The following is a 10,917-nucleotide window of genomic DNA, read 5'->3' on the forward strand; positions in this document are numbered from 1 at the left end:
CTCCTCCTCCCTCCTGCCTGGCGGTTTGTTCTTGCCTCTTTAACCCTCTGTCCCTCCGCCCTTCCTCTCCGTATCCATCTCAGGCTCCCCTCCCGTCCCCAGCCTCCGCAGATGTGGGTCCTCACCTCCAGCTCTCCGCCTCAGCCCTCCCGGCTCCTCCTCCCTTCCTCTCTCTCCCTCACCAGGTCTCTGCCTCCCCCTCCCGGCGAGCAGCGCTCACTGCACGCTAGGCTCCCAGGGGGATCCCCTGGCCCCGTTAAGGCAGCCCCAGGCAGAGGACCCAGTGGAGCCCTGGGGCGGGGAAGGGGGACAGCGGGCGCTGGGGCGGCTCCAACCTGGGTCCCCGCGAGCATGGGGACCCCGCATCTGCCAAGGCCGGTGGTCTCCGGCATGGAGACTTCCGAAGCCTCTCCCAGCTCCACCTTAAGCGCCCCCCCTTCCCCTTCCTGCGGAGGATGGGAACAGCCAGCTCGCGGCCCCAGGTGTCCCGGCCACCCCCGCCCGCGTGGCCCCAGAGCCGCTGGAAACCGAGGACAAGCCCCCTACCTCCTTCCGAATCCTGCCCCTTCCGCACCCCCCACCCCCAGCCAACACGAGGAGTGTTTGCTGCTGTGAGATCACCTGCTCCCCACACCCAACAACAAAATTAAATAACACCACGGGAGGGAAGAGAGGGAGGGGGAGGAGGGAGGAAGGGACGGGAGAGAAGAGAGACTGAAACTGGGAGAAGAGGCAGGAGAGGAGGAGGTGGGGAGAGCACGAAGCTGGAGGCCGACACAGAGAGAGGGCGGGAGGAGGTGAAGAAGGAGAGAGGGGAGAAGAGGCAGGAGCTGGAAAGGAGAGAGGGAGGAGGAGGAGATGCTGGATGGAGACCTGGAGTTAGGTGGCTTGGGAGAGCTTAATGAAAAGAGAACGGAGAGGGGGTGTGGGTTAGGAACCAAGAGGTAGCCCTGGGGGCAGCAGAAGGCTGAGAGGGGTAGGAAGATCAGGAGCTAGAGAGAGACTCGAGGGTTCCGGGAAAAAGAGGAGAGGAAAGAGGAAAGGCACAGAGAGACGGGAGAGGAGTGGGTTTGAAGAGGGGGGGTCTCAGTCCCTGGCTGCTCTGGCATTTGGGGAACTGGGACTCCCTGTGGGGAGGAGAGGAAAGCTGGAAGTCCTGGAGGGACAGGGTCCCAGAAGGAGGGGACAGAGGAGCTGAGTGGGGGGGCAGGGCGTTGGGCAGGGGTCCCTCGGAGGCCTCCTGGGGATGGGGGCTGCAGCTCGTCTGAGCGCCCCTCGAGCGCTGGTACTCTGGGCTGCACTGGGGGCAGCAGGTAAGACCTGGGGTTCCCGGCAGGAGCCCCCGAGGGAGGTTGGAGGTGGGGGTGCCAAGGAGAGGGATTCAGGCTGCTCTCTTCCCAGCTCACATCGGACCAGCACCTGACCCCGAGGACTGGTGGAGCTACAAGGATAATCTCCAGGGAAACTTCGTGCCAGGTGCCGCCAAGGCGGGGACCCAGGAGTCCGGCCCTCCCAGCGCCTTCTTCTTCAGACTCAGGAACCTGGGTTCCCAGCTCCCTCCTCCCCTCAGGACCAGGAGTCCCAGCCCCCTCCTCTGTCCCTCAGGAGTCGGGCCAGCCTCTGAACCCCAGGGGCTCACCATGGGACATTATACATGCGCATTTCAAGTAGTGAGTGGGAGTGAGTGGAAGGAAAGTGTGGGGGTGGAGATTATGTGTGTGTTTGCCGGGAGAGGAAGGTCCTGGCTCCCGCTAGGAACCGGAGGCTGGGTGACCCCGTCCCCCACCTTGTCCAGCCCTCTCTTGCAGCTTCTCTCCCCAACACATTAATAATAATCCAGTTGTGGGACAAGAGAGATAAAAAAAAGAACTACAACTCCCATGGGGCTCTGGGGTAGGTAGGCAGCAGAGGGGTAGGCTGGTAGCCCTGGGGCCTGCTGGGAGTTGTAGTTCCATCTACGATGGCTTGATGGGTTGGCTCGGCTAGGCGCGGTGGCTCACGCCTGTAATCCCAGCACTTTAGGGGGCCGAGGTGGGTGGATTACCTGAGGTCCAGAGTTCAAGACCAGCCTGTCCAATTTAGCGAAACCCGTCTCCACTAAACTTGGAAACTATTCCAAGATTCTTCTAGGACCCAGGATTCTGGATCTGAGCCCAGTCCTCCCTCAGACCCAGGAGTCCAGGTCCCTAGCCCCTCCTCCCCTGGGATCTGGGAGTCCAGACCACAGCCCACTCAGCAGATGCCAGCCCCGGGATTCAGTCTCTATTTCTGACTCCTTGTCCTCCTACTCCGACCCCACCCCCAGGGCCTCCTTTCTGGGGCCTGGTGAATGCAGCATGGAGTCTGTGTGCGGTGGGGAAGCGACAGAGCCCCGTGGATGTGGAGCTGAAGAGGGTTCTTTATGACCCCTTTCTGCCCCCATTAAGGCTCAGCACTGGAGGAGAGAAGGTAAGGGGCTTGGAGGGAGGAGCTATCGAATCTACTGGGGATGGGCATGAGTAGAGACTGGGGAATGGGGTGCTGAGGTAAGAGAGCAGCCTTGGGGGAGGAGGGGACACCCAGTGGGTGGAGAGAAGGCTGCTTACACTGTTAAATGGATCACTCATTCTTCCCATCCCAACCGTGGCCCCCTGGTCTCCCCATCTCTGCAGAAGCAATGAAAAGTAGAACATTTCCTGTGCCAGGCAGATTTAAAAGCTTGATGAGCCTCTAATCTCATAACCACCCCACAAAATGGGTACAATTATTATTATTATTATTATTTTGAGATGGAGTTTTGCTCTTGTTGCCCAGGCTGGAGTGCAATGGTGTGATCTTGGCTCACCGCAACCTCTGCCTCCCGGGTTCAAGCGATTCTTCTGCCTCAGCCTCCCAAGTAGCTGGGATTACAGGCATGCACCACCACGCCCAGCTAATTTTTTGTATTTTTAGTAGAGATGGGGTTTTTCCATGTTGGTCAGGCTGGTCTTGAACTCCCGACCTCAGGTGATCCATCTGCCTTGGCCTCCCAAAGTGCTGGGATTACAGGCATGAGCCACCGCGTCCAGCCAGAATGGGTACAGTTATTAACCTTATCATATACATGCAGAAACTGACACACAGAGGTTAAGTTATGTGCCTAGGATCACACAGAGAGCCAGCACTGGCATTCAAACCAGGCAGTGTAGCATGAATGGTGGGACCTGCTTTCCAATACCATGCTGGGAACCATACTTTTTTTTTTTTTTGGAATTGGCATCTCACTCTGTGGCCCAGGTTGGAGTGCAGCGGCCCAATGATAGCTCACTGTAACCTCAAATTCCTGGGCCCAAGTGATCTTCCTACCTCAACCTCAAAAGTAGCTAGGACATGCCCAGGTGTGGTGGCTCACACCTGTAACCCCAGCACTTCAGGAGGCTGAGGTGGGCAGATCACGAGGTTAGGATTTCAAAACTAGCTTGGCCAACATGGTGAAACCCTGTCTCTACTAAAAATACAAAAATTAGCTGGGTGTGGTGGCATGTGCCTGTAATCCCAGCTACTGGAGAGGCTGAGGCAGGAGAATCGCTTCAACCCGGGAGGCAGAGGTTGCAGTGATCCGACATCCCGCCACTGGACTCCAGCTTGGGCGACAGAACAAGACTCCGTCTCAGAAAAATAGAAAGAGGGAGAGACAGAGAGACAGAGAGAGAGGGAAAAGAAAGAAGGAAAAAGGAACGAAGGAAGGAAGGAGAGAGAGAAAGAAAGAAAAGAAAGAGAGAGAGAAAGAAAGAGAAAGAAAAAGAAAGAAAAGAGAGAAAGATGAAAGAAAGGAAACAAGGAGAGAGAAAGAAACAGAAAGAAAGAAAAGAAAGGACGAAAAGAAAAGAAAAAAGAAGTCAGGACTGCAGACGTATGCCAGTATGCCTGGCTAAGTTTTTTGTAGATGTGGGGTCTCACTATGTTGTCCAGGCTGGTCTTGAACTCCTGGGCTCAAGCGATCCTCCTGCCTTGGTTTCCCAAGGTGCTGGAATTACAGCCGTGATCCACCGTGCCTGGCCAATACCATTTCTTATAAGAACCGGGATTACCTTTCATTTAGCTGCCCCAGCCAAAAGCCTTAAAGCCATTTCCCATCCCATCCTCTCTCCCTCACATCCATTTCCACTCCATGTTCTTTCTAGCCTTGCTACTAAATATTATTTAAATCCTTTCACCTATCACGCCCTCTACTGCTCCCAGTCTCACGCAGGCACCATAATCTCTCACCCAGACTGGTGGTGTAGCCTCCTCATTGGCCTGCCTCTCTACTCCCTGCAATCCATTCTCCACCCCACAGCTAGAGAGACGTTTAAAACACAAATGAGATCATATCACTCCTGCTCACAATCCTATTAGGATATGTAATAATAGCAAACATTTACGTAGCACTTACTATATGTTTGGCACTCTGGCAAATGAGTTATATATATGCAGTTTATTTATTTGTTTATTTTTATTTATTTATTTGAGTTGGAGTCCCGCTCTGTTGCCCAGGCTGGAGTGTAGTGGCACAATCTCAGCTCACTGCAACCTCCGTCTCCTGGGTTCGAGCAATTGTCCTGCTTCAGCCTCCCAAGTAGCTGGGACTACAGGCACATGCCACCATACCTGGCTAACTTTTGTATTTTTAGTACAGACAGGGCTTCACCATGTTGGCCAGGATGGTCTTGATCTCTTGATCTTGTGATCCACCCGCCTCAGCCTCCCAAAGTGCTGGGATTACAGGTGCGAGCTACTGCACCTGGCTAACCTTTGTATTTTTAGTAGAGATGGGGTTTTACCACGTTGGTCAGGATGGTCTTGATCTCTTGACCTCGTGATCTGCCCACCTTGGCCTCCCAAAGTGTTGAGATTATAGGCGTGAGCCACTGTGCCCAGCCTATTTATTTATTTATGGTTTTTATTGTTGTTGTTGTTTTGTTTTGTTTTGAGACAGAGTCTCGCTCTGTTGCCCAGGCTGGAGTGCAGTGGCCAGATCTCAGCTCACTGCAAGCTCCGCCTCCCGGGTTCACACCATTCTCCTGCCTTAGCCTCCCGAGTAGCTGGGACTACAGGTGCCTACCACCTCGCCTGGCTAGTTTTTTTGTATTTTTTAGTAGAGACGGGGTTTCACCGTGTTAGCCAGGATGGTCTCGATCTTCGATCTCCTGACCTCGTGATCTGCCCGTCTCGGCCTCCCAAAGTGCTGGGATTACAGGCTTGAGCCTCTGCGCCCAGCCTTTTTTTTTTTTTTTTTTTTTGAGACAGCGTCTCACTCTGTCACCCAGGCTGGAATTCAGTGACACGATCTAGGCTCATTGCAACCTCCGCCTCCTGGGTTCAAGCGATTCTCCTGCCTCAGCCTCCCAAATATCTGAGATTACAGGCGCCACCACCACACCTGGCTGATTTTTGTATTTTTAGTAGAGATGGCCATATTGGCCAGGTTGTTCTCAAACTCCTGACCTCAGGTGATCTGCCCACCTCAGCCTCCCAAAGTGCTGGGATTACAGGCGTGAGCCAACACATCCAGCCTATATACACAGTTTATTTAAATAAAAATGCAAAACTCTTTACTGTTTTCCACAAGGTCCTGCACCATTCAGCCCCCATAACTTCTCTCTCCTCCGTTCACTGGACTTCGGTGAAATCTCTTTGCTGTTACTCAAACAGGCCACCTCAGGGCCTTTGCACTGCTGTTCTCGCTTCTCGGAATGCCCTTCTCTCTGTTCTTTTGCAAGTCACCTCTGCTTATCCTTCAGGTCCCCATTAAAATGTCACCTTTGGCCAGGTGCAGTGGTTCATGCCTATAATTCCATTATTTTTTGGAGGCTAAGGCAGGATGATGACTTGAGCCCAGGAATTTAAGACCAGCCTAGACAACACAGGGAGAACGCTCTCTACCAAAAAAAAAAAATTGAAAATTGAAAATTAGTTGGGCATGGTGGTATGTGACTGTGGTCCCAGCTACTTGGGCGACTGAGGCAGGAAGATCGTTTGAGCCCAGGAGTTTGAGGCTGCAGTAAGCTGTGATGGTGCCACTGCAATCCAGCCTAGGTGACAGAGTGAGACTTTGTCTCAAAATAATAAAATAAAATAAAATAAAATGTCACCTTCACAGGGAAATTTTTCCTGACACCTCCCCCCCCATCTAAGCTGAGCTCCTCATGACACCTCAGAGCTCCCAGTTCCCCCAAGCATGACCTCAGGATGTAGTTAATGAAGCAGTTACTTATGTGATTCACAATTGTCTCTCTTGCCTTCATTAGAACATAAGCTCCATGAGGCCCATGAGTTTTGTCTACTTGTTTATTGCTCTAGCCTTTTTTTTTTTTTGAGACAGAGTTTCACTCTTTTTGCCCAGGCTGGAGTGCAATGGTGCGATCTCGGCTCACCGCAACCTCCGCCTCCCAGGTTCAAGCGATTCTCCGGCCTCAGCCTCCCGAGTAGCTGGGATTACAGGCATGCGCCACCACCCTGGCTAATTTTGTATTTTTTTTAGTAGAGCCTGTTGGTCAGGCTGGTCTTGAACTCCCGACCTCAGGTGATCCACCTGCCTCGGCCTCCCAAAGTGCTGGGATTACAGGCATAAGCCACTGCACCCGGCCTATTGCTCTATTCTTGTATCCACAGCACATAGCACCAGCTCAGTCAATATTTGTTGATCAAAGAAATTCACCAATATTGGGCACCAACTTACAGACTGGCACAGAGCCTGAAAAGTGGTCAGTGTTCAAATTACGTTGAATGATTAAATGACTGTTGGAGGCCAGGCACAGTGGCTCACGCCTGTAATCCCAGCACTTTGGGAGGCCAAGGTGGGCGGAACACCTGAGGTCAGGAGTTGAAGACCAGCCTGGCCAACACGGTGAAAACCCATCTCTACTAAAAATACAAAAATTAGCTGGGTGTGGTGGCACACGCCTGTAGTCCCAGTTATTCGGGAGCCTGAGGGAGGAGAATCATTTGAACCCAGGAGTCAGAGGTTGCAGTGAGCCAAGATCCTGCCACTATATTCCAGCCTCGGCAACAGAGCAAGATTCTATTTGAAAAAAAAAAAAAAAAAGACCGGGCGCAGTGGCTCAGTGTCTGTAATCCCAGCCCTTTGGAAGGCTGACACGGGTGGATCACCTGAGGTCGGGAGTTTGAGACCAGCCTGACCAACATGGAGAAACTCTGTCTCTACTAACAGTACAAAATTACCTGGGCATGGTGGTGCATGCCTGTAATCCCAGCTACTCAGGAGGCTGAGGCAGGAGAATCGCTTGAACCCAGGAGGCAGATGTTGCAGTGAGCCCAGATCACACCATTGCACTCCAGCCTGGGCAACAAGAGCGAAACTCCGTTTCAAAAAAAAAAAGACTGTTGTAATCAGAAAATGTAAGCGTGGGAAACAGGAAAGGAAAGATTTCTCCCTGCCCCCTGACAGCTCCTGCCTCTCCCACAGCTCCGGGGAACCTTGTACAACACCGGCCGACATGTCTCCTTCCTGCCTGCACCCCGACCTGTGGTCAATGTGTCTGGGGGTCCCCTCCTTTATAGCCACCGACTCAGTGAACTGCGGCTGCTGTTTGGAGCTCGCGACGGAGCCGGCTCCGAACATCAGATCAACCACCAGGGCTTCTCTGCTGAGGTAGTGACCACTGATTGTTTACCGGTGAACCTGAGTCACCCCAGTTCCTCCCACCTCACCCTCGTAATGCCTCACCGCATCCTCCTCCACAGAACTGACCTCCCACCCTAAGCACTAATCCTCAGCCTGATTCGGGCCCCCAAAGCTGGGGTTATCCTCTCCTCCCCTTCTGCTGGGGGACCCCATGCTCTGTGCTACCCCCAGGTGCAGCTCATTCACTTCAACCAGGAACTCTACGGGAATTTCAGCGCTGCCTCCCGAAGCCCCAATGGCCTGGCCATTCTCAGCCTCTTTGTCAACGTGAGCGGAGGCGAGATTCGGAGGGAGGGAGCACTTGGGTGCCTGGAACCCGGGGTCTGAGGGAAGAGGGGTGCTGGGAGGCCCAGACTCCTGGGTCCTGGGGGAGCAGACGGTTGAGGGCTTGGACTTCTGGGCTCCTGTGTCCTCACCTTGTACCCCCACACAGGTGGCTGGTAGCTCTAACCCATTCCTCAGTCGCCTCCTTAACCGCGACACCATCACCCGCATCTCCTACAAGAGTAAGTCCCTGGCGTACTGGGGCCAGTGGTCACACATGAGGGGGTGTTCAAGAGTGCCGCCCTCCTTACTCTGGCCTGATATTCCTGCAGATGACGCCTACTTTCTTCAAGACCTGAGCCTGGAGCTCCTGTTCCCAGAGTCCTTCGGCTTTATCACCTATCAGGGCTCTCTCAGCACCCCGCCCTGCTCCGAGACTGTCACCTGGATCCTCATCGACCGGGCCCTCAATATCACCTCCCTCCAGGTGACCCTCTGTCCGCACCGCCCTTCCTAGGCCTGGGTACTCCACTCACTGGCCTGGGTATCCCCTTGTTCACCTGCCCTCCCTCTCCTCATAGACTGAATTTAAGGAGGTAAGAGGGTCAGACCACCTTTGGGGGTGGGGTGGGGCTGATAACAGGCCCCGCCCACCTGCTCCCAGGGGCGGGATTTCCCGCGTGACGTCACCAAGACCGTTCGCTGTTCACTCCCAGTTTCCCACCCTCCTTCTATGGCAGATGCACTCCCTGAGACTCCTGAGCCAGAATCCTCCATCCCAGATATTCCAGAGCCTCAGCGGTAATGGCCGGCCCCTGCAGCCTTTGGCCCACAGGGCACTGAGGGGCAACAGGGACCCCCGGCACCCCGAGAGGCGCTGCCGAGGCCCCAACTACCGCCTGCATGGTATGGTCCAGTCTGCACCCGCTCTATGTCTTGGGCTAACCCGCTTATATGTGTCTACCCTTGGTGTCTCCATGTGATTCAGTCCCATCCCCCTTCCTGCGTCTGTATGGTGTAGCCTCCTGAGCTGTCTCTTTTTCTCTCTCTCCCTACATATCAACGTGGTACAGTCCACCTTCCAGCCCCGGGTCATTGCTGTCCCACGATTTGTCTTTCCTCTTCACTGCTTTGTAACTTGGTCTATAACCCTTGACCCCTGCCTTCCTATGGTCCGATTACCTACTGTTCTGTGCTTCCTATTACTGTGAATTTCCAAAATGGTACAATTTGGATCCTCTCTCCCTTTCCAAGTCGTACTACTCTACGCTGTTCCACAATCTGATGCTCCTTTCCCCCTTACTGAGAATCTACAACTGCCTCCCTGTGGTTCAGCCCAGGGATCTCACACCCCCCGGCTTCGCAACATGGTACAGTCCACACCCCCCATGAAGACCTTCAAGTAGTTCAGCCTAATGCTGAATCTGGACATCCCGATTCCCCCCTCCTGTTGGCTTCTTGTGGTTCAGCCCAGTGCTTCTCGACCTGGTACATTCCGGTTCCCCGCTCACAGACTTCCGATGGTAGAGCCCTGCACGGCCCAGCCCACGCCCCCTGCACGCCCCCTGCCCCTTCCATCCTAAACTGACGCCTGCCGTTGTTCTCTGTCTTACAGTGGATGGTGCCCCCCATGGTCGCTGAGACTCCCCTTCGAGTATTGCACCCGCCCGTCCTAAGCCTCCCCACACGGCTAGGGGAGTTACTCCTAAAACAAAGCTATTAAAGGGACAGAACACTTCTTGTTTCTCAGTGGTCTGATTCTAGGCGCGGTGGGGAAACATTTGGGTATTAAAGAACAGACTTCTTCCGGAAACCAATCTTCCTCTTTTTAAGCCCCCGCTACTCGGCATTTTGGCTTCCTGCTTCTCAAAACCATCATTAGGACCGCGGCCCCTTTAAACGGCGCCCCTCTTCCCCCATCACACCCCTTACCACCAGGCAGCACGAGCAGAGCCATGTGCTTCCCCCTCCCGACTGCTTCATTGGCCCAAACTGGGTCACGGTCCCGCCCCCAGTACCGCCTCCCATTGGGCAAATGTAGGTCAGTGTCCCGCCTCCCACCGAAAGGCAAGGCAACTTCACGCGCTAAGCCCCTCACGCGCCCTCCTGGGCCCTGGCGTATCCAGAGGCCCCATTGGCTGTGCGTCTCAAGGGGTCGGAGACGATTGGCCTGTGTTTGCAGCCGGAGGGAGGCACGCGGCTGGGGTGCATGCCCACAGAGGCGGGCGGGGCTGGACGCGCCGGGCGGGGACCCGGAGGAGGGGCGCGCGCTGTGGCGTCGGGTGTTTTGGTTTGGATTTTTTTTCCGCGAAAGAAGTTTGCTTTGGCCACGCCTCAAGGCGGCCGCCTCCTCCTGCCCCCTCCTCCGCCCCTCCGCACACACCTCTCGGTGCAGATTGCAAAGCGCCTTCCGTTGCGAGAGCTGCAGATTTTGCAAGAGCCAGGCTCGCCCACCTTGTAGAAGGGGCGCCTTGGGTCCCCTCTCACCCTCGGTTGCAAAGGGCCGGCCGCTTGATTTGGACACCCCCTCGCCCAGACTGCATGATCTCCCGGGACCCTTTTGAGTTGCACGTTTCTGCACCGAGGACCTCAAATTCCCGTCGCTCCTAGGATTTGCAGCGTTCTGGATACTGGAGGGTTGCAGGCTACACTCGCCCGCCCCTGGGCAGACAGTCGTCCAAACCACTGGAGTGTGCCGGTGACTGGCAGGCCAGCCCTTCGCCTCTCCATGAACCCGTGAGCCTGGGGGCAGGTGCCAGGCGATGGCGCGGCCTGTGAGCGACAGGACCCCGGCCCCTCTGCTGCTGGGCGGCCCGGTCGGGACACCCCCTGGCGGGGGAGCGCTGCTTGGGCTGCGGAGCCTTCTGCAGGGGACCAGCAAGCCCAAAGAGCCAGCCAGCTGTGAGTTCTAACCCCCATCTCACCCAGTTCGGACACCCCACCCCCTTAAGGCCTCAAATGCCGTTGGGTAGGGGGTGGAGGCCCATAGACACCTCCTGTGTGGGGGG

The 10,917-nt window shown here is 55.1% G+C and overlaps 3 protein-coding genes across 4 annotated transcripts in view; 2 read left to right on the forward strand and 1 right to left on the reverse strand.

The window, feature by feature from the left end:
- Nucleotides 1–9,630, reverse strand: part of LOC105539183 (galactoside 2-alpha-L-fucosyltransferase 2-like) — a 50,143-nt gene extending 40,513 nt beyond the window's left edge. Inside the window, 1 exon segment of the mRNA XM_011979367.1 lies at nucleotides 9,523–9,630. The gene's annotated coding sequence lies outside the window, so the exon portion shown is untranslated.
- On the forward strand, nucleotides 577–9,718 carry CA11 (carbonic anhydrase XI). Of its 2 annotated transcripts, XM_011979363.1 has the most exons (10): nucleotides 577–1,313; nucleotides 1,402–1,476; nucleotides 2,306–2,448; nucleotides 7,427–7,612; nucleotides 7,817–7,912; nucleotides 8,079–8,151; nucleotides 8,242–8,396; nucleotides 8,650–8,815; nucleotides 9,379–9,432; nucleotides 9,525–9,718. In XM_011979363.1, the coding sequence occupies exons 1-10, from the start codon at nucleotides 1,247–1,249 to the stop codon at nucleotides 9,548–9,550; spliced, it is 1,041 nt and encodes a 346-aa protein (XP_011834753.1). In that variant the 5' UTR covers nucleotides 577–1,246; the 3' UTR covers nucleotides 9,551–9,718. The 2 variants fall into 2 exon arrangements, with proteins under 2 accessions (XP_011834753.1, XP_011834755.1); XM_011979365.1 differs by lacking the exon at nucleotides 9,379–9,432.
- Nucleotides 9,719–9,787: 69 nt separating this feature from the next.
- DBP (D site of albumin promoter (albumin D-box) binding protein) overlaps nucleotides 9,788–10,917 on the forward strand; it is a 12,350-nt gene continuing 11,220 nt past the window's right edge. The window contains exon 1 of the mRNA XM_011979362.1: nucleotides 9,788–10,810. Coding sequence (XP_011834752.1) covers nucleotides 10,672–10,810 — 139 coding nt within the window. The 5' untranslated portion in view covers nucleotides 9,788–10,671. The remainder of the gene's footprint in view (nucleotides 10,811–10,917) is intronic.

Source organism: Mandrillus leucophaeus, unplaced genomic scaffold, assembly GCF_000951045.1.
Source record: "Mandrillus leucophaeus isolate KB7577 unplaced genomic scaffold, Mleu.le_1.0 Scaffold200, whole genome shotgun sequence".
NCBI lineage: Eukaryota > Metazoa > Chordata > Mammalia > Primates > Cercopithecidae > Mandrillus > Mandrillus leucophaeus.